Below are 25,382 nucleotides of genomic sequence, written 5' to 3' on the forward strand. Positions count from 1 at the left end.
TTTTTGGTCGGGGGGGGGGGGGGTTTGTTTAGTGGTATTTGTGTTCCTTGGCACTTATGGTATTGGGTTTGTTGGCTTTCTTTCTCTTCCAATTATCTGATTGGTGGTTTGTGTGGCTTCAATTCAGGTGGCTGAGTTTCTTCCTGTTGTTTTCTTGTGCCGACTTGAACTCTTTTTGCTGGAGAAATCTTTTCTTCTTTACATGGTTTTGTTGGTTTTTGCTGGTCATTTTTTTTTTATTTTGCTTATTTATTGTAATAGGTGGAACCAATTACTCGTAGGTTTTACTTTAAAGTTTAAATTTTTAAAGAGCTTTTGGTTTTTTAAGGACTTATAATTTTTTTTTTTAAATTAACGAGTAGGCCCCTATGTGAGTCCTACGGTCCTACCCACTGTATTTGGTGAAATAGGTTTAAAATATTTAAAATATGTTTCATAAATATGCAACAAAATAATGCGCCAATATCAGTTTTTTATAATGATAAATAAATTTTTAAGATAATGTCTAAAATATATTGTCTTGAATAAATGAAAAGAGTATTGACGTGTCTTCGGGCATATTATATCGCATGTGCAGGAATTTCACAAAGCACCTTCCTAAACGTTATCATTTTCCAGTTAGTAAGTTACAATACACCTCACGAAGGCCCACAACTTTTCTTCTTGGAAGCAACCTCTCAGGCACTTATATTAGATCTCCAGACCACGTTAAACTCATGCATCATTCAAAAAGATAATGCCGCCATTCAACTCAACAATAGCCACAGGTCAGCATTGGAATTGTAAGTCTATTGTTAATAAGTATAAGGCATTGTTTATCTCGTGGATTAAAACAAAGGAATCCTAGTGCGCTTTTTCTTTTTAAATGATAATATTTACAAATTCATTTTTATTTAGGGCCTTTTGGTAAAGTTGTGATTCCAATAATTTAAATGTTTAGTTTAATTGCATGCTACAGAGATATATAAATTAAAAAAAAAATAAACCTTAATTGTGAACAACAATTTGAACATAACTAAAATGAAAGAAAGATCAATTAGGAGATAATAAAAAAATTTATATAAAATTAGAAAGAGAAAAAAAAAGTGATATTACTTGTTTGAAAGATATTTTTTTTTTAATTATGAATAATCGGCCTACTTAAAATTTGAAGAAAACATTAATGCATAGCTTATCAAAGTCGGATATTGTAAGTAGCCAAGTCGGTTCGCTAGCCAGCTCACATTTGAGTCAATCTCTACTCAATTTGTTACCTAGTTAGCCAACTTGTTTAAAGCTATTAATATAAAAATATATTAGAATTAAGAGTTTAAGTATGAAATTATTAAAATATTTAAAAATTATATCTCATTTTTTATATTAAGTGATTATTTATTATTTATCTTATAATTTCTCATTATTTTTATAATTCTATTGAATATTTAAATCATAATTAATTTTTCTCTTTCATTATAAATGAGCCAGCTTGAACTCGAACTCAACTAATTAATCAAACTCTAACTCAATCCACGGGAGACTCAAGCTCGGCTCTGCTCATTATTCATAATTTATTAGAAAAGTTTGCCTATAATTTAACATAAAAGCATCTAACAGTGACCAATTTGTAAAAATAAAAATTAGAAAATATTATTAAAAAAAAAAAACAGTGAACAATTTGTAGGTGAATTTGGTTAGTCTTAAGCATTAATATTCCAGCAGAGATGCAAAATAAAATTTTTAAATAATTAGTTTAGTTAGCAAATATTTTATAAGTTATTGAAATACTTTAAATTTATGTCTCATGTTCTATTAAATTTATCTTTTAATACTCAGTATTTAAAATAAAAATAAAAATAATATTTTTTTCAATTAAAATTTTATTAGTATATATGTACTGTGCATTGCAAGGGAATGAAAATAATAACTAATAATAATATTTATTATTGTTTGTTGCACTGAAAAAACTATGAATTGATTGTTAAACAAATAAATTTTAAATTTCATTTTAAAATTAATAAATATCATTAATTATTTATCAAATAAATTTAACTTTATTATAATTATTTTTGAATAACTATTATTATGACTTGAAAGTTTAGTAGTATTTTAATAAATAAAATTTTTAAAATTAATATTATGCAATAACATATTCAATTTTTTTAAATAAGATGTGTATAATATAACATTTAAATTGAGTTAGATGGGAAATTGTTACTGGAAAAATAATTTAGCTATTCTAGTTATAATAAGCAGCTTCCTATCATAAAAATTAAAAAAAAAATTGTGAGAAAATAATAAAAAGTGGTAGCCAAATAAAATTATGATTATTGTCTTAAAAATAAAGTAAATAGAAAACTCTCCCAAATAAAGTCTTAAGGAGTCATTAAAATCCCTTAACCACAAAAGCATAAGTGATGTTAGCATTAATTTTATATAGCAATTGGTGGAAGGAGACATACTTCTTTTCCTTTAAAATAACTAAAATAAGTCAAGGTTGGTGATCTACTCAACTGTGCAAAATAGTGAAAGGTGTTATTCAAACAAAATTTGTGACAAAAATGATGTAATCAGAGTGATAATTTTCCTTTAGTAATAAAAGCTTTATTGTATTTAATCAATACTATTAAAAAAAATGTTAGCTTTTGCTAAGGAAAGAAGCCTAATAATTAAGAGAGCTTATTATGTATGGAGTCCGGACTCGGGGAATCATTTTGTTTTGTGACTGTGAACAGTAAAAGTACATTTAATGTTCACCACTGCGTTTTTATTGTTCACAGACACAAAACTGAATTATTTCTGTGGGTCCAGACTCCGCACGTAATAATCTCTCAATAATTAAGGGGCTATTTTGTTGAAATGTAAAGTGTTGTAAAGTATTTCAAATGTAGAAGTTTTAAAAATTTTGATATTTGATTGAAATAAAAAGTAGAGTAAAGTAAAGTAGTGTAAAGCAGTCTAGTTTATCTTTGTGGTAAACAAAAATCGCCTAATTTTGAAACATAACAATTTACACTGTAAGCAAGCTCGCTTGATCGACGCTAGCACCCACTGTCGGCTGCCTCCACCATCCTCTGACAACAACCATCGGCCTTTGCTACCCACCAACTCCGCCTATTATTGGCCACCATCGCCGCCACCGTCGTAGGCCTTCATCACTGCCCCTACAACCAGCCACCACCACTGCCACATTCCACTGACCACAACCACCACCACGGCCACCATCGGTCGTAGCTGTCCACCACCGCCACCTGCCACCATCACCTCCAACCACGGATCACCACCATTGTCACCCCCGGTCGCTACCATCTTGAAATTTTACACTATTTATTTTACTTTAAATCAAATAAAAAAAATTATTCACCTAAATTTACTTTACACTCATCCAAAAAACTTCAAAGCATTCCTTTTACACATTATCTTTTTTTTTTTTAGCCAAACAAATAGTCCCTCAAAAGAATTTATTTAAAACTTTGTTGAGTGAACTGTAAGCAATGTTATATATTTTTTTATATTTCCAATTTCGTTGATTTGACTTGTTAAGGGTTCAATCAAAGATTGATCCAAAATAAATGTGGACCGCGCATTAGGCCCATTAATCCTTTTTGAGTTGGGCTGGTCTGAAGAAGAGATTGGGCTTTCTGACATCCCTAACAGCACCTGATGTGAATTCACTTGATTAGTTTAGTAGTTAATAATGGTTGATTAATTAATAGGAGTTAATTATTTTCAAACGTTGATTAATCTAGAAGATGAGACATGCTAAATCGGGAAACTTAGAGAACAAGAACACGCAAAACTGAGAGCAGAAAACAATAATATACTAATCTTCATAATCTAAATAGGAGAGATATACCTGCATATCCAGCATATAGCTAGATTTTGTAAAAAAAAAAAGTTTTTATGGCACAAATCATGCTTCCATCCGACAATCTCTTACAATTATTTCTAAAAAAGGAGAACAAACAAGAGAGGAGTACAAGAAAGATTCACATTCTTCACACACACAAAAATCCAAGGATTTCAACCTCTCTTCTTCTTCTCTGGTGCAAGAAGTCAAGCATTCTTGTGGTTCGAATATGAGAACTAGGGCTTACTTAAATCTGATAAGTCAAGCATTCTTGATAGATGAGAAGATAAATAGGAAAGCAAGAAAAGAGATTACCCAAACTTTAAGCACCAAAGGATTATATTTCACTTACACATATTTAGCAAATTTATATAATGGCTACATTTGTAGCCATATCTGCATGATTGTCATCAGTTGAAATTTTAGAAAGTTTTACTACACTTGAATTTACCAAATTACGAATAAAATGATAACGATCATTCGCATGCTTTGTCCTTTCATGAAAAGTTGGATTTTTACACAAATTTGATGTGCATTGACTGACTGTAAAAACTGTTGTGATATTATGAAAATTTGAGTCAATGTATCATGTAACATTAATAACATCAACAACTAATCCTAGCTCGCGTCCACCCCGCTCGCCTCCACCCCCGCCGTCCGCCTGCCGCCGGGTCGGGTCCGGGTTCGGATTTCCGACCCGTTTGTCTACCCGGGTCAGGTTAGGATCAACCCGTTTAAACCCGTGTCAGTTCCGGGTTCGACCCGAATCCGACCAGTGACCCGAAATTGACACCCCTACTGATAAGAGACCCAATGACACTAGAATAAGGAATTTCTAAATCTTTTGCTGGTCTTCATCTGAATTTTGACACTGAACTGCAAATAGTTCTTAAGAAAGTTAATTTAAATTTCTGAAATAAAAGAATAGTAATAAATCTTTAGCAGAAACACTTTAATTAAAATTAATTCATTAAATAATTAATTTCAATTAATATTATTTCAATTTTAAATCACTTATATAAGCTGATAGAGTGTTATTTAATGGATGTTTCCATCCTCCACTGGATTAACTTGATTGTTCAACCTTAACGATAAGGTTGTTGGGAGAGAAGTAATGGCATAAATCCACTTTAATTAGCTTTTTAGTTAATAATAAATTAATTAAGAGCTAATTAGCTACAAGCATTGTATTATAAATGACCTAATTTGGGAGTATGATGCTTATGGAAAATGAATGAATAGTTTCCCATTTAAAATGACGGCCTTCCGATAAAAATGATCCGATTAGGAAAAAGATGTATTAGTTTTGGCCTATGTTAAAAAGAACGAGATAGACCTAAAAATACTTAGTTAGAAACTATTAGAAATAACACTTCTTTTTTAGATTTAAATGAGAATTTGACTGAAAAAAAAAATTTCATGCAGCCAACCCCACGTAATGGGATAAAGGCTTGATGTTGTTGTTGTTGTACTCTTTTTTTTTTCTTTAGGGTAATTAAGTAGCTAGAATGCTTATTCAAGATCTTGAATCCTATCATTGGGTGGAGATATTATTATGAGTAGAGTCTGGATGCGTCCAGAAGTCAATCCAGACGCACCACGTCATCTGGACGGGCCACATCATCTGGATGAGCCACGTCACCTAATGCATTATGTATTGATTGACATAGAGCGTCCGAATTGACCTCCGGACATATCCAGACAGCGCACATAATAATTTTTCCATTGATTGACTCGTTGATCTTTTCTTGATGTTCTCTCGATCTCAATGAGAACACCCATGATGTGAATCTAATCTCATCTTGAATACATCTTAAACATTTCAAGACATCCAAAAATGAAGAAAAGAGAACTAAATAGAGCACCTGATCAGAATATAATTTATGAATGTAATTAACTCCTAATTAATCCTCTTTAGATATAAAAAAAAACTCTATTATAATGACATATAATATAAAAACTTTATTTAAAAAAAAAATCTTTTAATATCCCATTGCAGTATGCATATTTTCAATGTTAACCTTCTAAATCTGAAATAAACTTCTTCATTCTCTCTCACTTAAAGTCCTTCCTTTCTTCCTTGCTAATTATAAATTCAAAATTGAACTCCTGTAATTTATCTGTGATGAATTCTTGAAATATTCACCCAAATTTTTGATAAAAGAAAATATTATGGTTTCGTTTATGACAGTTTTTTTATTGCTTTTTAAAACAACTTTCTAGCTAAAAATTTTAATTTTTAAACTAGAAAAATGCTTTAAGAAGCAGTACTAAATCCGTCCCAAACGAAGGCTAAATTAATAAAAACATTTTGGCAAATAAAGTGTGTATTGAAACACACCAACCTTTCGATTAGTTATATATCCACTTGTGCTGAAACTCTGCTTTAGTTAAGCATTTCTTCTTATTTTTTGTGTCTTAGGCAAATAATCAAATCCCTACAAATCCTCTTCCAGTTCTCTGAATCTTAAATTTAATATACCTTTTGATCTCTCTCTCTCTCTCTCTCTCTCTCTACTAGAGAGAGAATCCATTGTTTAAGAGTTCTAACAAGAATTCTGCAAATTTTAAGTCTCTAATGAGGGAATTAAGCTTCCATCAGCTCTAGCTTTTTATCTGGGTGGAAAGAAGTATTTAGCAGATTAATGAACACATATCCTTCAGTCTGTAATCCAAAAAACACAACAAAATTGACAAATCTAGATCTGTTTATTCAGTATAAGTAATCATATAAGGATACAATAATAACAGCTCTGAAAAAAAATATATAATCTGTAGAAAAAACTAAGATCCACACTAAAATCTTATACAGTGATAGAAGAAGCAGACGAAAAAACAGCCATAAACATCAAGCTGATAACAAGAGTGATAGAGACTTCAGCAGGGCTTCCATTTGCAGAACCTGTATCCACAGATGGAACATTTTTTGATCCACCACCTGCATCCAATTCATTCCAAGCTAAGTAAAAATTTGGAAAACAAGTAAAAGAAAAACAAAATCTGTCACTTTAAATTCAAAAATCTTGCCTGATGGATTATTCGGCGTCGACGGAGAACCGGTGGACGGCGGCGAGGAAGAAGCTGCAAAACAGTTGAAATTCACTAAACTGTCCAAATATTTACTTGAACAAAAACATAATGGGTGAATCAATAGATACTAAGTGATTAGGTTGATTAGATTGTTATTAGGCTATTAATGATTTTTTTGGCTTTATAGTAGGCTATAAGCAGGTCTTCTTGGGAGATTAGAGCATTAATTAAGCAATGTAAGATCCAAAGAGCCTTTGCTCAATCCTTCTCTCCTCAATTATCAGGAGTTGCAGGCATCCTACAATTGCCCAAGGAATTCTCCCCTCCCTACCTAGACTAAAATGCAAGCTTTTTCCATTTTAATACAATTTTTTTGCTGTTTTTTTATGATTTTGTTAGACCCGTCCAGCTGGTCCATTCGAGACCGGCTAGCGAAACAGAGGCGGGATCTCCGCAGATTGTGAAGATCGGGCGATCCGAACGCCCAAGCAAAGAGATTTAGGAAAGTTTTTTTCAGGATTTGGGAGGGAAATTTGAATGTATGGACTGTTTAGATATTTTCTTTTGAATTGTATGCATTAAATAGTTTGTTTTCTTAGGATTAGGACGTCTTGAATTTGGCTGAAATTTGAGATCACTTAGATCTAGGTTTTCTTTGGGCTCTAGCGGCGTCTAGAGATTTGGGAGAGATCGATCCTCCTCTCGAATAGAGGATCAATTGTATCTTGCTATTTTTCTTCATCCTCTACTGAATTTCAATTGATTTTCTCATATTTTCCTACAATTTTTGCAAAATCTGCATTTTTTTCTGAAATCCCGCAGTTTTCTGGATTTATAGTTATTGTTTCCTATCAAATTTCCGAGTTTTTTTGCAAGAACTTACTGTTGCATTGGCTAATCGATGCTGTCTGAACCTTGCATACTGTGGGCAACTCAAGCGCTTGAGTCTTGTTTATGGATATGCCAAGCCCAGATCCGACATCGCCACTGAGCAATGCGCATAGGCACTGAGGTTCTGAATTGACCACCGAACTGAGCTGCGTGCAGCAGGAGCTTGACGGCGTTGTCGCCTTGCCGGAGATGAAGTTCAGACAAGGCGACAGGCTTAGAAGTGCAGATTGGCAGGAGCTCGATGACTGGGCGGTGGTGACAGCAAAGAGGCTGGACATGAAGAAAAAAATAACTAGGATGGATTGGGTTCCCTTGAGAGCCATTGGAGGGTGGAGAAGGAAGCTGATGGAATGTAGAGATGGCTGTGGCTGGAATCTGGAAGAAGAAGAAGAAGAAAAAGAAGAAGCTTTGAATGGTGGAGGAGATTGTATAGGGTGATTGGGTTTTAAAAGGGTGGAGTTGGGATGATGTTGGTGAACTGCTCTTCCTAATATCTGAAAGATCTTAGTTATTGGAAGTGCTTGGTTGGATAACTAACTTTTACCTGTAAATCTTTCTCAGACTAAAAATAATAATATAGAAAAAAGGGTTGACTTTTTTTTTTAAAAAAAAAAAGTAGGGTTGACTAAGATTTCGTCTCGGGTTGTTTCTTATTGCTTCTTAAATTAATTTTTAATACAAAAATTAAAATTTTTGTAGTAAAAAATTGTTTTAAGAAACAGTAAGAAATTCATCCCAAATAAAACCTTAGACTTTGTATGGAATAGTTTTTTTAATTTTATCTAAATTAATTTCTTAGTACAAAAATTTCTTATTATAAAGTTACTTAAAAGCCGTAAGAAAATTTTCTTATGAGTTCGAGTTTTTTTTTATCTACTTCCCATTCAATTATAAATTAATTTTATAGCTTATTTTATAGGGGAAAATATGATGCTCTTTATATTTAATATTTGTACCTATTTTGATATTTTTTATAATTTATTATCATACATAAATTTTTTGAATGGTATATATCATATTTGAATTTATGCCCAATAAAAAATTCAGAAATTAAGATTATTGATATTTTCATTAAGAAAATTCTCATCAATTTTTAAATTGGATTTAATATTTTTGTTTTTTTTTTGCAATTACACTTTTTTGGGATTAATTTTTTAATGTTCATTTATAGATAAATTGAAATTATGATGGCAAGAAAGTGAATAATTATCAAGAGAAATAATTGGGTCAATGTATAAATAATAAATTAATATTCATATTACAACTAATTTAAAATAAATCAGAAGTTTCTATTATAAATAAATTGAAATTATGATGGAATTTCTTTCATATTCAAAATTATATTTTTTAAGTGTTTTATTCGGATCTAAATAATAGAAAATAATTATTTTAAAGGAATTAAAAGTATAAATTTAATTATTTTTAAAATTCTATTTATTTTTTTGATCTCTTGATAATAAAATTTAATTTACGACCATTTCAAATAATTGAAATAATTTATGTGCCTAACTCGTGGGATTCTTTAATTTTCTATATTAAATGCTAGACAAATTGATGATAGACAAGATTTTTTATATTAAATACATAATTAATATATGTTTAAATCTTTGCTAGCAAATTGATGATGGACAAGATTTTCTATATTAAATTTTAAGTATGTAACTTTTATTTTTAACACTTTTATTTATATTTCAAAATATAATTAAAAACAAATAATCTTTTTTTTTTTCTTCTTCAAATTCTAAAACACTTAGATATGTATTAAAAGCACATTCTACCAAAAAGTTTGTAATGTTTTAATGAAGGAAAAATTAATTTATGGTGATACATTGAATTTATATACCCAAATATCTCAATATACATTGAATTTAGATATGTATTAAAAGCACAGTCTTCATTTGGGATGGTGTTCTTCATGTTTCTTAAAGCAGCTTTTTTGTACAAAAATTATTATTTTTAACTAAAAAGCCACTTTAAAAAGCAATAAGAAAGTCATCCCAAACGAAGCCTACGACTTCATTTGGGACGGCTTTCTTACTAAAGGAACTTTCTAGTACAAAAATTTTACTTTTTTTACTAGAAAGCTGCTTAATGCCTCTCAGCCTAAGGCACAACAAGACAAATTCGCCATATCTAGAGCGTAACTCATCCTATTTTGAAATTTAACTCTTAGCATCTCAAGGAGATGCTCAAAACACCACCAAAGTTAGACACTTCACCATAAAGTAGGTGATTCCATATGTAGATTTACAACCACCTTTACCCACTCAATAGCTTCCTCCAACAACTTATCTTGGGCAGTTGTCCACATGTACTCATTAGTTACCTATCCATTATGTTAATGTGTTTGTGAGAGTCTTGGCCCATATTTTTTTATTAATTTTATGTGGTCATGGTATGCTAACCATGTCTCCAAGTGCTACTCTCCCATACCCCATTAAAGTTGGAGAAATTATTCCGTGCTGAGGCTGAACGCAGAATGCGACACATCAGCGGTACCGAGCCACAATACCGAGTGAAGTGGTGACGTGACGCATTCTGGTTAATATTCAGACGGCGTTCGATGTACGCACAGAATAATTAATCCCAAAGTTATCATTTCATCATAAAAAAATATTATTCCATATGCAATTTTGTTACTTCATTTACCCGTTGACAACTCTATCTATTTTTTTCGAACATTTAGGTTAATTAAGGTAAATTTATGCACACATCATATACACAAGACTCAAATCCAATACCTCTTTATTAATAGTCAAAACTCTCAACCAATTGATCAAGATAAACTGTACAACTCTATCTATAGCTAGCATCATGATGCAATCCACATGTGCTCATTGGTGTTTTAACTTTTAATTATTATGTTCATGTGCTTGTAAGAGTCTTGTCATGCACTTTTTTATTGGTTTTTATGAGCTCAATATGTAACTTTTTTTTTAGCACCTAAATATTTTAAATACAAAGGCAAAGTGCAAATTTTTAACATGTGAGATATGAATAAATTGAAATATTAGTCCTAAAATTGCATATAATAAATCAAAATTTTTAAAACTTATCATAACTAAATTTTGTTCAGAATATCCTTAATTTCAAAGTGCGTTTTGATTTGTTGAAAAATAAATGCAAAATAAAATAGAATAGAATGAAAAAAAAAGTATAAATTTGAAATGTTTACAATTATTTGAGTGAGCCTAATATAAATATGAATATGGTGGTAGCCTGGCCACCACTATCATCACCTACTACCTCCATCACCAACCGCCAGCCACCACCTCAATTTGCCGCCGACAACCATCATCATCAATAGCCTCCACCACCCACCGTCACTACCACCAATCACTGTCACCACCCTCCGCCAACTAACCGCCACCCCCAACCCCTGCAACCATCACCATCCACCAACAATCACCGTCAGCCACCACTACCGGCCACCATTAGCCACCACCACCACCACCGCCACCACCGTTTTTAAATTTTATACTACATTCATTATTTCTAACCAAATAAAAAAATCATTTACATTTACTTTACATTCATCCAAACAGCTCCAACATTTGGGACACCTTTCTTACTACTTTTTAAAAATTTAATTTTTTATTAAAAAACTATTTTAAGAAGCAATTAAAAAGCTATCCCAAACAAAACCTTAATCATCTATCTAAACTATTATTTTCATTTCCTTTTATCTCAAAGACAAAATAGAAAATCACATATGATGAGCAATTTAAGGCACATAATTTTACATTAAAGTTTTGTTTGTGACAACTTTCTAACTGCTTTCTAAAGTAGCTTTTTAGTAAAAATTTTTTACTAGAAAACTATTTAAAAAAAAAAAAGTAAAAAAAACTATCTCAAACAAAATCTCTAAGGTTCTGCAAAGCAAATGTATAACAGTAGATGCATGAACTCTTCACTCTGCTTACAAATAATACAACAAAAGTAACCAATACAAATCTGGTGATTCGACAAAGGTAATCATATAAGGATATAACAATAACAACCATGAAAAATAATAATCAATAGAAAAGTTAAAATACACAATAAAAAGTCTCATATAGTGATAGCAGAAGCAGAAGAAAACACAACCACAAACATCAGACTGAGAACAAATGTAACAGAAATTTCAGCAGCGCTTCCATTTGCTGAACCTGTATCCACAGATGGAACATTTTTCGATCCACTTGGCGTCGCCGGCGTCGACGGTGGTGATGAAGCAGCTAGAAAACAGTGCAGATTCATTAAATTATCCAAAACTGGAAGGAAAGAAAGAACATATGGGAAGTTGGACAAAGACGAAGCTTACTATTGCATTGGCTAACCGGCGGCGTCTGAACCTTGCAGGCGGCAGGCAGTGCGAGCGCCTGAGTCTTGTTAATGGAGATGCCAAGACCGGATGCAGCGTCGCCATTGAGAACTGCGCATAGGCACTGCGGTTCCGACTTGACCACAGTACTAAGCTGCGAGCAGCACGAGCTCGATGGCGTTGTCTCGTTGCGTGAGATGAAGTTCAGGCAAGGTGACAGGCTCAAAAGTGCTGATGTGCATGAGCTCGACGATTGGGCAATGGCGACGGCAAAGAGGCTAGATATGAAGAAAGAAATGATTAGGATCAGTTGAGATCCCTTGAGAGCCATTGGAGGGTAGAGGAGAAGCAGGCTGGAGTGTAGAGATAGTTAAGGTGGAGTTTGGAATATGGAGCTTTGAATGGTGGAGATTGTATGGGCTGATTGGGTTTAAAAAGGGTAGAGTAGAGCTGATGTTGGTGAACTGCTCGTCCTAATATCCAACAGATTGCAAGTGGCTTATTATTGTGCTTGCTTAGTTGCTTGGATAACTAACTCATAGCTGTATATCTAGCTTTTTTAGACTATAAAATAAAAATATATAGAAGAAAAGAAGTTGACTAAGCGTGATGAGGAAGGAAAGTTTGAAATAAATTTATTTCACATGCGGCTTTACTTTTTTTTTTTTTTTTTAGTAACTTTGCAGACAGGTATTTATGCATTGGATCTTGTTCCCATCCAATCAAAAATTATATTTTATAACTTTCTTTACAATTGAAGGATATGATGGTCTTTATATTTCTAACTATATGATATTTTTTATCTGTGAATACATGGAACTGTTGGATTCAGATCTATTGGCGATGACACTGCAAATTTGCAACCCATAGAAATCAAGCTAAAAGAGAAATTGAAGATAGAGAAAAATAAACTTAAAGACAAAATGCGAAAAGGTTAGAGAAAGTCGCATTAGATGATATGATCAGATATAATGTTGGTCTTTTAATGACTTTATTAGGAGAGTAGATATATTAGATCCGGCCTATGTTAAGAAAGGTAGAGGTAGACCTAAAAGAGTTGGTTATTGGTTAGAAAGTATTAAAAATGATCATTTTTTATTAGATTAAAATGAAAATTTGATTTTTAATAGGAGAACAATGAAGAAAAAAAAATTATTGTAGCCGACCCCACGTAGTGGGGCCAAGGCATCTTGTTGTTGTTGTTGTTCTCGTTTTGTCTATAAATTGATTAGCTCATTCTAGAGAATGTAGGATAATTTTATTTGAAAATTAATTTTGAAGATCAAGTGATATTCAAAACTATTTTGATGAGATATTTGGCTTCTACTCTCTCTCTTCATGAATTGCAATCAGAATTTTCACATATCTAAGAGGGAATTTATTTGAGCCAAAAGGTCATATATACCGCATGTAATTGTTGTTGGCAGCCTTGGTCACCACCAAAAGTTTGATCCCCCTCAAAAGTGTTAGATCACTTTGTTATATGACATTTCATATAAAGTTTGATAAGCTTAGGCTTAGAGATGATCCTCTTGCCCATAATAAATATGAGAGGACTACTCTCCTTTAAGGAAGAGATTTGCATATTTCTCCACCCATGTGGAGCAAAAGAATTATATTCGAGTAGAAAGGAATCCATAATAGGAGTTCTTTAGCAGGAATTGAGGTCATTCATTATGGTTTCATTCATTATGGTTTGGTTTGGGACGGCTTTTTTCTTGCTTCTTAAAGCTGAAAAATTAAATTTTTTGTACTAAAAAGCAGCTTTAAGAGGAATAAAAAAGCCGTCCCAAATGAAGCCTAAGTCAAACCCTATATCGATTGTAGCATTCTTGCTAATTTAAATTTATGTTCATAACACATTTAAATTGTTATACCAGTATTTCCTCAATCTCTTTTTCTCTAAAATTATCCTCTTTGTGTTCAGCTACATCATAAGAACTTTTCCAGCTATATTCTCAACCAAACAAATAAGATAAGCGATATTTCAATTCAACTAACTTGTCCTTGTCATTTTCTTTTCAATTTTCTTCTTGCTTTCTCTTTTACTCAAAGCAAACCAAACCCTAAGATCAAGCATTGTCTCCATTCGAGTTCAATTGGGTAAGTGAGCTACCTGATTGTGATGTCTTGTATGACAATAACAGCAACCAAAACATAATAAAATGAAGATTTTCTTACAACAACAACAATAAAAATATCAAGCCTTTGTCCCACTACGTGGGGTCGGCTACATAAATACTTTTTCTCCATTTTGTTTTGTTAAAAGTCAAATTCTCATTTAAATCATTTAAATCTAATAAAGAAAGATCATTTCTGATATTTTCTAAAGAAGATTTTCTTGAAGAAATATCAAAATTAAGCGCAGTAGTTAATGACAATTTTAGCAACCCGGGGTATTGAATTACAAATCATGTATGAGATTGAGTAAAATATACGTAATTTGTCAAAATAGTAAACTCAAATCAGAACTACGACAATGTTAAACAATTTGCTATATAGAGAATGTAAGGCAGGGAAGAGACAATAAATTATGATAAATAATTAAAAAAAAATAAAAAAAGGCAGGGAAGAGACAAGAGATATCAACTAATAGTGTAAATTTTTTTCGTAGAAAATAAATATAAATAAATAGAAACGTTAAATATTACAACAAAATGAAAATATGCCCTTATAAGGTCGACCAGGCCCTCCAATTTTTAATATGCCCTTATAAATATAATAGATTTATAAATAAGCTTCAACTATTTGATCTTTATAACAGTAAAAATTTAATGTGCACCACTTCTAAATTATGAAATTACTTTATATCCCGATCAAAAATTTCAGGCTCTGCCACTCTTATCACGGATTGCCAAAAACTGACAAAAGAAGAAAAAAATGTATTTTCTCCTACAAGGTGATATGGAAGAGCTTTGTTAACATGGCATAAGATATCCTCATTTGTATGAATTCTTGATTGAGATTTGAATTAGGTTTTTATGAGAAGAAAAATTAGAGATATTAAGTTATATTTTGAGGAATTAGGTTTCTTTTGTTGTGTTTGTGAGTTGGTGGCATTGTGTGAGTATCAGCTACACTTATTGTCATAGAAGTTGTTATACTTACTTGATCCATCAGCTGAGCAAGCATCCATGTTCATTTTTTAGGCCCGTTTAAGACTTCATATTTGTTCAATTTATGCTCATTTAAATGGGTAGTATCATTTAAAGATTGTCAAGTATTTGTGATCATGTTCGTTTAAAATTATAATTATTTTTGTTTGAGCTCAACTTGAGTTAATCTAAATTGTAATTATAGAGCTTAGTAGCAAACCAAATGAGATTCATAGAGGCTATTATTAACTAGAAACACTATCGAACAATTTGTTAGTTAACCAAACAAGCTTATCGAGTCTACTAGTAAATAGGCTATCGAGCTTAAAAATGGGAATTTGATAGGAAACACTTGAAGATATCCATTACTTTCTATCAATCTTCGAAAAACAGTGAGCTTTCTCCACAAAATCACAAAAACAGTAGATAATTTATATTATTTGATGCAAGGAACATGGAAAATAGCAATATACACTTGATCCTCAATTCGAGAGGAGGACCGATCTCTCCCAAATCTCTAGACGCCGCTAGAGCCAAAGAAAACATAAATCTAAGAGATCTCAAATTTCAGCCAAATTCAAGATGCCCTAACCCTAGGAAAACAAAGTATTTAATGCATACAAATCAAAAGGAAATTCCTAAACAATCCCTACATTCAAACTTCTCTCTTAATCCCCCCAAAAATCCTTCCTAAAACACTTTGCTTGGGCAATCTGGCCGCCCGATCTCCGCAGGAGGCGGAGATCCCGCGTCAATTGCGAAATGTCAGTCCTGTGTGGACAGGCTGGACCGGTCCAATGGACCGGTCTAACAATACTCCCCTCCCAAAGACCCAACTTGTCCTCAAGGTGGAAAAATGTTCGTGTTCCCGCGGAGGTGGCCATCCTTGAGGTGACTGAAAAACCTTATTGTATTACTAAACCAAGGGCTACACGGAAAGAGAAACATCCCCTCCCTCCTCCAATCTGATTGCATCCAACATGTGTAGTCCCACCAGATAATCTTTCCCCACCTCTTGAAGGCCCCTAACCATGGTCTTAAGTGATACCATGGCTTTGGATAGCCCTGCATCTCCCCTTATAATCACCTTTCTCCCATCCATCATTAGTTCTATCGTGAGATCTCCCCAATTGTCCTTGGTTTCCCCTAAGGTTTGCAACCACTTCATTTCCAGGATGACATTAGTACTTCCTAATTTTGGTGGAAGAAAGTCCTCCCTTACCTGAATCCCCTAGATGGTCAAAATCACTCCTCTACAGATCCACTGGCCTTTCTCCACCTTCCATGTACCCATTATCACTCCATAATAACCGGTTTCCACCAATTTCACTCTCAGTTGGTCGACGACCTGAGTGGAAATGAAATTGAGGGTAGCCCCACTATCAATTAGCACCACCACTTCTTTGCCCTCTATCTCCCCCTTCACCTTCATGGTATGATTCGTAGTGAATCCTACCACTGAGTTAAGGGAAACCTCAGCCAGATCCAAGTGTAGCTTCTCCTCCATCTCCTCCTCACCTCCCTCAATTTTCTCGTCATCGCAGACGGTGAGAACCTGAAGGGTTCGATCCTTGCAGTGATGCTCTGGCATATACTTCTCCTCGCACCTGAAACACAACCCCTTGGCCCACTTCTCCTGCATCTCCTTCTCTGTCAGCCTCTTGAAATTTTCCCCACTCCCTCCTACTGGCTTCTCCCTAGAGGTCTCATTAATGTTGCCTGAGGCAGGCCCCTTGGGTGCTAGAAGAGTGGTCGTAGTCTTGTAAGAGCCTCCTAAGCTACTGCTCCTGGCTCCCTTCTCTAGATTCTTCTGATTTTCTACCAGCTGTGTCAATTTCATGGCCTCTCCCAAGTCACTAGGCATCAGAACTTTAACTGCCGCTCGAATCTCTGCCTTTAACCCTTTCATGAAATTCCCCTCCAACACTGTATCTGAGAGTCGCTCCACTCTGCTAGCTAGATGCTCAAACTGCTCCCGGTAATCTGCTATTGATCCCTCCTGTGTCAAAGCAAAGAATTGCTCATAGAAGTCTCCTCCCCAATCGGTTTGGAAACGCTTTATTATGCAGTCTTTAAATTCCCTCCAGTTCCTGATCGACCTCCGTTGGTCTCTCCACTGAAACAATGATAGGGCTTTCCCTTCCAAACACAATCCCGCTGCTGTCAACTTCTCCTCCTCCGTCAACCCATTGACGGCAAAATACCGCTCTACCTTGTAAATCCATCCATACATATCTTCTCCTTCGAAGATGGGCATCCTAAACTTCCTCATCTTCTGGTCACCACCATTTCCCTTGATTCTTCCATAACTTCCCCTTTCCCAAGTGCTCGGTCCACCCCATGTGTCCCGCTCTTCCCTTGCTCTGCCATAGCTCAAACTCCCATCGAAATCCCCCTTATGTCTTCAAAATCAGCAGCACGGCGGTCATAGTATCCCTCCTGGCGTTCCTCATAACCTCCTCTTTCTTCCCTCTAGACAGGCTCCAAATGGGGTCTTCTTCCTTCCCCATCCACGATTTCCACCTCAACTTCCTCACTACGAATTTCAGAATTCGTATTTTTTCTTTCCTCCTATTTTTCAACAGAAGCCACCGTTTGGTTGTGAATTTTCAACATTTTTTTTCATCATGTCCCGGAGATCGGCTACTTGTCCTTCCATGGAGGAAATCCTTTCCTCCACCGTTGTCTTGATTTGGTTCATCTCCCATTCAAGCCTTTCTTCTAGCGCATCAACTTTCTTGGCCGCCATCTCGATCAGAACTTTTGTAAATCCAAAAATTTTGGATTTGGATTAAAAAAAAGCACTTCGTCCCTTCCCAACCAAAAATCAGCCGCCGAACTTCGCCAAAATTAGCCCACGAACGGTCCCATGGCTTGCTCTGATACCAATTTGATAGGAAACACTTGAAGATCTCAAGTACTTTCTATCAATCTTCGAAAAACAATAAGCTTTCTCCACAAAATCCACACAAAATCATAAAAATAATAGATAATTTATATTATTTGATGAAAGGAACACGGAAAATAGCAAGATACACTTGATCCTCAATTCGAGAGCAGAATCAATCTCTCCCAAATTTCTAGACGCCGCTAGAGCCCAAAGAAAACCTAAATCTAAGATATCTCAAATTTCAGCAAAATTCAAAATACCCTAACCCTAGGAAAACAAAGTATTTAATGCATACAAATCAAAAGGAAATCCCTAAACAGTCCCTACATTCAAATTTCTCTCTTAATCCCCCAAAAATCCTTCCTAAAACGCTCTGCTTGGGCGATCAGGCCGCCCGATCTCTGCAGGAGGCGGAGATCCCGCCTCAATTGCGACATGCCGGTCCTGTGCTGACCGGCTGGACCGGTCTAACAGAATTTAACTTAACAACGTACTAAAAAATAAGCATTTTAATAGGCATGCAGTAGCTTGTATTCATTTACAAAAAAAATCTAATAGATAAAAGAACGACACTATATTTTCACATATTGCTAAATTTATAATTGAGCACATTATTAAGTCTTAAATGAGCATGTTATCGACCATTAATAAAGCTTCTTAACTAGCTTGTTCACAAGCTTTAAATGATGCTACCAACAACAACAACATCAAGCTTTTGTTGCACTACGTGAGGTCAACAACATGAATCCTTTTCTCCATTAAGTCCTGTTAAGAATCAAATTCTCACTTAACTTTAATAAAAGGTCATTTCTAATGTTTTCTAGCCAAGACTTTTTAGGACTACCTCTACCCTTCTTGAAATAGGCCAAATTCAATATATCTAATTTCCTAACCGGGTTAATAGAAGGCCGATATTTGATGTGTCCAAACCATCTAAGGTGACTCTCTCTAATCTTATCTTCCACAAAAGCTACTCCAACATTTCCACGTATATACTCATTTTGCATTATGCTTCTAAGGGTGAAGTCACTCATCCACCTGAGCATCCTCATCTCCGCAACACTTAATTTTATGCTTCTATTTTAATGACCATCATTTTGCACCATAAACCATTGCAAGTCTCACCACCATCTTATAGAATTTTCCTTTAATCTATCACACAACATGTTTGATTCATTCCTTCAAGCATCCAACTTGAATTCTACTAATAATATCCTCATCTATTTCACCATCACTTTCAACAATAGACTCGGGATATCTAAAACATGTACTCTTATTAATGACTTGATCGCCCAAAGTCATAATCCCCCTGCTAGATGTATTATAACTAAAATTACACTCTATATAGTCGGTTTTACATCTACTCAAACAAAAACCTTTAGACTCTTAAGGTGAACATCCATAATTCAAGTTCTCCTTTAACTCCCTCTCTAAACTTGCCCACAAGAAGAATATCATCATAAAAAAATATATACCAAGGTACATCCTCTTGCAAATGTTTATAAGAACAATCATAACTAAGAGGTTGTTTGGTTGACTAAAAAAAGAATGCAATGTAAAACGAAAACTTCGGAATTATTTGGATGTGTAAAATAAATTCAGATGAATGTTTTATTTTTGTTTGGTTAGAAAAAAATGAATATATAAAGATGGTTGGGGCGGGTGGTGGCCAGCAGGTGGCTGTGGTGGTCGACAATGGTATGTACTAGTAGCCTACAACAGGTGGGGCAGCTGGCGGTAGGCAACAGGTGTTAGCCTGCAACTGTCGATGGGTGGTGGTCGTAGGTGGCTGGCGGGTGGTGGTGATCAATGGCAATGGTGATTGGCAGCAGCAGTCAAGCGAGCTTGCTTGCGGTGTAAACATTTCTCGCTCAAAACTAGACGAGTTTAGTTTATCACATAAATGAATTAAAATGGTTTATACTACATTTACTTTATTTTGCATTTCTTCTTCATCCAATCAAATGCAAATATTTTCAAAAATCCTGCATTTGGAATATTTTACACTCTCTATAATTCTACATCAAACCTCTCAATAAAAGTATAGCTTTCATAGTAGACCTACCGGGCATGAATTCAAATTGATTTTGAGAAACATTTGTATCACGTTGTAACCGATATTCAATAACTCTCTACCGTAGTTTTAATGTATGACACATTAACCTAATTCATTTATAATTCGCACACTCTTGTGCATCACTTTTAATCTTAAAAATAGAAATTAACACACTCGACTCATCTGGATCTTTTTTAGTCTTCAAAATAATATTGAAAAGTTTAGTAAGCTAAAAAATTCATTCATCTCCTAAGCATTTTTACACATCTATTAGAATATCATCAAGACCAACAGCTTTTTCACACTTTATTTTATTTAAAACCTCTCTAACTTTAATTTTACTAATATGACAATAAAAACAAAAATCTTTATATCCATTTAGGGTGTTAATGTCACTAAAATCAATCGTATTCTCACAAACTTCATTGAAAAGTTTATCGAAATATCTCATCCACTTTTGTTCAATATATTCTTTTAATAAAAGCATTTTTTATCTTCATTCTTAATGCACTTCACTTAAACTAAATTCTTACTTCTCCTATCAAACGCTTTAGTCTTCTCTCCAAACCATATAGTTTTTCGAATGCATAAAATATTTATCTCCCTGTGAATTATAATATATATTAATTTTATTAAATTGCCTATAAGAGAACCTATATTCTAAATTCTATCATAATTCTAGTTTTATGAACTAGCATATTTGCTCGCATCCATCCATAATGTAGGAACCCTTTGCTTATTTAATATTGCAATCGGGCGCCATTACAATGGCCCTTGCACATTTATAGCTGCATTCAGGTCATACAACGCGTCACTTCCAAGAAACACCCTAGTATTAATGTAATGTATTAAAGAATTCATAGCATGATTATTCGATAATTTTATGCTGGATGACGACTACTAAAGCAACCCTAAGTTTTTCTCATCTAGGGTTTGGACCTAATAACGACAGTGTTAGATGATGCTACCCAAGATCAAAAATGAATCAATAAACAAATTGTTCAAGCTTGTTCATATACTAATTGAATGTTTATAGAAGTGTTCAAGCTTTGTACGATCAATTAGTAAACGATCATGACCAATAACTAACCAAATCTAGTCACAAATAGCTCATAAAGCATATCGATTCATTTGCAACCCTAGGCTCAATCAATCTTCAAAGAGAGATTCTAGCAACCGTTACCTCCTACCCAAGAGATCACTTTCAAGGATGCAACGATCATGTACATGAGTTTTAGAGTTTAGATGTCTAAAACCAAGACATTCTGGACTCCGATTTTTGGGGATTCAACATCCACCAGAAGACCAGAACATCCTTCAATAATTGAGGTTGGTCCCCTAGAAGATTAAGAACACCCTCAACTACAATAGTCTTCTTGATGAAACCGCCTAGAACCCACCTTATACCTAGCTTTCTCTACCTTCGCCTTTGATCAGCACTAGCATTGTACGCCTTTTTAAGTGCCAATCAAAGTTTAACTGTGTAATCCAATCGAGAAATGTTCATTACTAATAAGAACCTAAATTATTATTTTGTTAGAAGGGGATAAGTTAACAATGATAATCCAGCATTTTTTTCTTCTCATTTTTTACAAGGGCATGGCATTGGCAATAGCTTTCTCATTTTTATAGGGTTGCATATATATATATATATATATATCTTATGTAAAATTAATTATCTATAAATTATATTGAAACCAAACACCAAATCTGAGATTGCTAATAAAATAGATTTTCACTACGCCAATTCCACTAAACCAAAAATGCATAAAGCAATCAAATGGACCCTAAAGAAATTTTATTCAACTGATGCTGCACAAGCCATATCCACATTATTGCTACAAAAGTGACAAAGAAATTTGCATGTTACCCGCAATTTAACTCGTATAATTCCAAAGCCATAGCAGAGAGATATTACTCATACCTGTTTTTGGTGGAAACTCCCCAGCTTTAGCCTTTTCCTTCAGAGCTAAATTGGTGATGTCCAGGGCATGATTTTCATATATTTGGCAGCAGCACCAGCTTTCACTTCCATAGTTTAATAAGAAATCTTCATGGCTACCAACTTTGGCACAGAAACCACAGAAGACCTAGCTTGTCACTCATCACTCAACTAGAAACAGGCTTCTCACTAGTCAATGAAGAAAAATCCGCCGCCTCGCTAATGACTGGGGAGCTATCAAGCAGAACAAAAAGAGTTGAAACAATAAAGGTTATCCTCAGGAAAAATCATAGGTAGGTTTGAGTTCATACTAAAGTAAGATCAACTGCACAGTGAATATTAACCTCACAACAAAAAAAGGATGCAAGGTTACTAGAAACGTTTTACTTTGACAAGCTGCTAGAAAGGACTCATCTTACCTTTTTGCTGTACAGAATCAATACTGAGAAGAAACGCTACACATTCTTCCTGCTTAAGTTGAAGAATTGAATCAACAAAAGTTATCCACATGAAAAATCATTACCAAGTTTGAGTCTCTAATAAAGAAAGTTAAACTGCAAGGAGAATATCAACCTTACCACAATTAAAAAAAGGATGCAAGGTTACTGGAGCATTACCTTGACAAGCAGCTAGAGAGGAATTCTCTTTCTTCCATTTTACCTTTTTTTTTGGTACAGAATCAATACTAAGAAGAAGCACCACATATTTTTCTTACTTTGGGTGAAGAATAGAAAGTAGAAACACTAAAAGTTCTTCTCATGAAAAATCATAAAAAATTTTGAGTCTATACTAAAGCAAGTTAAACTGCACTGAGAATATTAACCTCACAGCGAAAAAAAAGGATGCAAGGATACTGGATACGTTTTACCTTGACAAGCTTCTATAAAGGTCTCACTGAAGTAAAAACCAAGCGATATCATTAATGGTCAGCATTAAAATCTATATTCAGGGTCCAGCGGCATAGCTGGGTGGTGTTTTCACCAGGCCTGACCATGCATCGCAACAAGTTCACATCATTGAAGTAGCGAACTGAAATTCAGGTCCTCTGATAGGACATACTTGAGTTCGCAAGTAACCCTAAGGGAAATACTAAGTTCGCAAGCAAACCTAGCAATAATTGATAAAAATAGCAAGAAATTTGCTGATTTCAGAGAGAAAACAGCAAAAATGATGCAGGAATTTCAGGATATTGGAGAGAAACACAAGGAAAATTTCTTCTATTCAATCCACGAACAAGAGAAACAATACAAGATACTAGTTTTTTCAATTTGAGAGGAAGAAACAACTCTCCAATTCTCTAGCAAATCCTACAGCCCAAAAGCACAAACCCTATATCTCAAATTTGATTTCAAATTCAAGATGAAACCGTAATTCTAACATTAGCGACTAATTAAAGTCGAAGGAATAAAAAAAAAGTCAAAGGAATAATAAAAAATCCCTGATCAGCCCATAATTCAAATATTTCCCTCCAAACAATTTTTAATAAAGGAGTGGGACCCATAGGAGTAGCTGGCCCCCTCTCTCTCCCTTCCTTGGGCCGGCGGCTGTAATAGAAAACCGGTCCACTAGGGACCGGTTCAATGGGTGCAGCCGGCCCCTCTTCGACCGGCCTAACATCCTCCTCACCAGATGTTGGAAGCAAGCTAATCAATTCTACCATAACAGTATGATGTTTACATAAGCAGCTTTCTTCCTAAAGAATTTAATAACAGACATGAAGAGAAGGATATTAGACAGCTGAGATTTTGATGCACTTTTAGTTATAATATTATATGTTTCATCTCTTAGTATAAACCGCAAAATAAGGTATGCAACTAGCAACATGCATGGAGTATGCCTAAAGTATTGTTCACCAAGAAATTCGACAAGTATCCCACAGTATGTGAAGAAGTATGAGTATTGGATAAATTGTTCTCCCAAACCTCCACTTACTACTAAGCAACCACCTCCCTTGTACTTCCCAATCACTACCTACCACCATTATTTGTCCTTTTAATCCACTTCTAGTTATACTAATTGTTCCCAATCCTAATCCCAAATGAGAAATCATGAATCCATGATTTATAAATTTTTAAGCCCAAAATGAAATTTTTAGTAAGCTTAAATATGATGCATAGAGGTGAAGTTTAATATCCAAATGAGACACAAAGTAATATAAAATGTTATAGAAATATGTTGTTTTGGTGAATAATCCTCAAGTCTAAGAGGATGCAATATGATAGGAGAAAAAACATTTTGATATTAATCTCTAAGAACAAAGGAATGGTCAGGATTTTTATAATTTTAAGAAATTAAACAAAAGTCATACAATAAAATTTTAATAAGTATAACAATAAGTTAAGCTTAGAAAAATTATGTCAGTGTTTAATAAATAATTAGATCTACAATATAAAAAACTAAAAGATTTTTTTTTCTAATTCGATTACTGAATAAGTATAAAAAGTAACAAAAATATTTTCATATGAATTTTATTGATTCTAAAAATACATATCATTGAATAGCATGAGAATTGATCTAAGAGGCTCAATGATAAAATGAATGCATCAAAACTACATTGCTTTAATAGGCCATTGATATTATTTAAAATATTCGTATCAACATCAAAGAATTTTCAATCATACCAATAACTTCACAAAAAACATCATCAATTCAAAAGAGATTGAAACTGAACTCCCAAAATGTAAACTACTTGTAAAAGAGAAAATAATTTTAATAAATTAGTCGTCATCTAAAGTCCAATGTTAGTACAATTGGGGAAACCTTTAAAACACTAAAACCTGAGGCTTGTATGGTTAGGCTTCTATCTTTTCAGGTAGTGCTTTACAAAGATGTTTTATAAACCATAATATTTTCTAAGTGACCAAAAAAGAAACTACAATAAAACAGATTGATTGATTGAAAGGCTATGTCATTTTCTTTCCAATAAAAAATCATACAATTGCATCGCAGCAGCTACACTATTGCGAAAAAGGAAAAATCTTAACCAAACAAGGCTTAAGAATTAAGATGAAAGCAAGCATATATGATATACAACTTTAGTGGGCATCAAAATAAATATTTATTAATCAATATCATAGAAAGATCGTATGCTATCTATATGATTGGACATAACTAGAATTTATTAACCAAAGACTAGAGATATCAATGAGGATATGACTTCTAAAACCAGAACGAAGTCAATAAAATAAAGAACTGCCTTAATTGTCATAAGAATATTATGAATAAGAAGGCACCATATAAAGAATAATGGGTGATTTGAGTTAAATATTGCGAACCACGAAAAAAAACGCCTGCTCAAATCTTAGGGCAAGTTAAATCCTTCACAGCATTTTCCCTCTTTTTGCCCAGG

At 33.9% G+C, this 25,382-nt stretch overlaps 2 protein-coding genes across 4 annotated transcripts; both read right to left on the reverse strand.

Moving 5' to 3' along the window:
* Positions 1-6,516: 6,516 nt before the first annotated feature.
* Positions 6,517-8,191, reverse strand: LOC110111370 (non-specific lipid transfer protein GPI-anchored 2-like). Of its 2 annotated transcripts, XM_028699643.1 has the most exons (4): positions 7,740-8,191; positions 7,202-7,204; positions 6,854-6,907; positions 6,517-6,764 (listed from the first exon to the last, which is right to left on the reverse strand). In XM_028699643.1, exons 1-4 carry the CDS (start codon positions 8,068-8,070, stop codon positions 6,631-6,633), a joined length of 522 nt encoding a protein of 173 aa, XP_028555476.1. In that variant the 5' UTR covers positions 8,071-8,191; the 3' UTR covers positions 6,517-6,630. The 2 variants fall into 2 exon arrangements, with proteins under 2 accessions (XP_028555476.1, XP_028555477.1); XM_028699644.1 differs by lacking the exon at positions 7,202-7,204 and having other exon boundaries at positions 7,740-8,189.
* Positions 8,192-11,645: 3,454 nt separating this feature from the next.
* Positions 11,646-25,373, reverse strand: LOC110111486 (non-specific lipid-transfer protein-like protein At5g64080). Of its 2 annotated transcripts, XM_028699648.1 has the most exons (4): positions 22,453-25,373; positions 22,016-22,267; positions 12,051-12,523; positions 11,646-11,964 (listed from the first exon to the last, which is right to left on the reverse strand). In XM_028699648.1, the coding sequence occupies exons 3-4, from the start codon at positions 12,379-12,381 to the stop codon at positions 11,798-11,800; spliced, it is 498 nt and encodes a 165-aa protein (XP_028555481.1). In that variant the 5' UTR covers positions 12,382-12,523; positions 22,016-22,267; positions 22,453-25,373; the 3' UTR covers positions 11,646-11,797. The 2 variants fall into 2 exon arrangements, with proteins under 2 accessions (XP_028555481.1, XP_020699088.1); XM_020843429.2 differs by lacking the exons at positions 22,016-22,267; positions 22,453-25,373 and having other exon boundaries at positions 12,051-13,165.
* Positions 25,374-25,382: the final 9 nt, after the last annotated feature.

This window comes from Dendrobium catenatum, unplaced genomic scaffold (genome assembly GCF_001605985.2).
Source record: "Dendrobium catenatum unplaced genomic scaffold, ASM160598v2 fragScaff_scaffold_1351, whole genome shotgun sequence".
Classification (NCBI taxonomy): Eukaryota; Viridiplantae; Streptophyta; class Magnoliopsida; order Asparagales; family Orchidaceae; genus Dendrobium; species Dendrobium catenatum.

Coding starts and splice junctions, on each gene's coding strand:
- LOC110111370 (XM_028699643.1), bottom strand. CDS start 8,070: ATGGCTCTCAAGGGAACCCAATCCATCCTAGTTATTTTTTTCTTCATG. Junction 6,765..6,853: donor GACGCCGAATAATCCATCAG/GCAAGATTTTTG, acceptor AATTGGATGCAG/GTGGTGGATCAAAAAATGTT.
- LOC110111486 (XM_028699648.1), bottom strand. CDS start 12,381: ATGGCTCTCAAGGGATCTCAACTGATCCTAATCATTTCTTTCTTCATA. Junction 11,965..12,050: donor GCCGGTTAGCCAATGCAATA/GTAAGCTTCGTC, acceptor ACTGTTTTCTAG/CTGCTTCATCACCACCGTCG.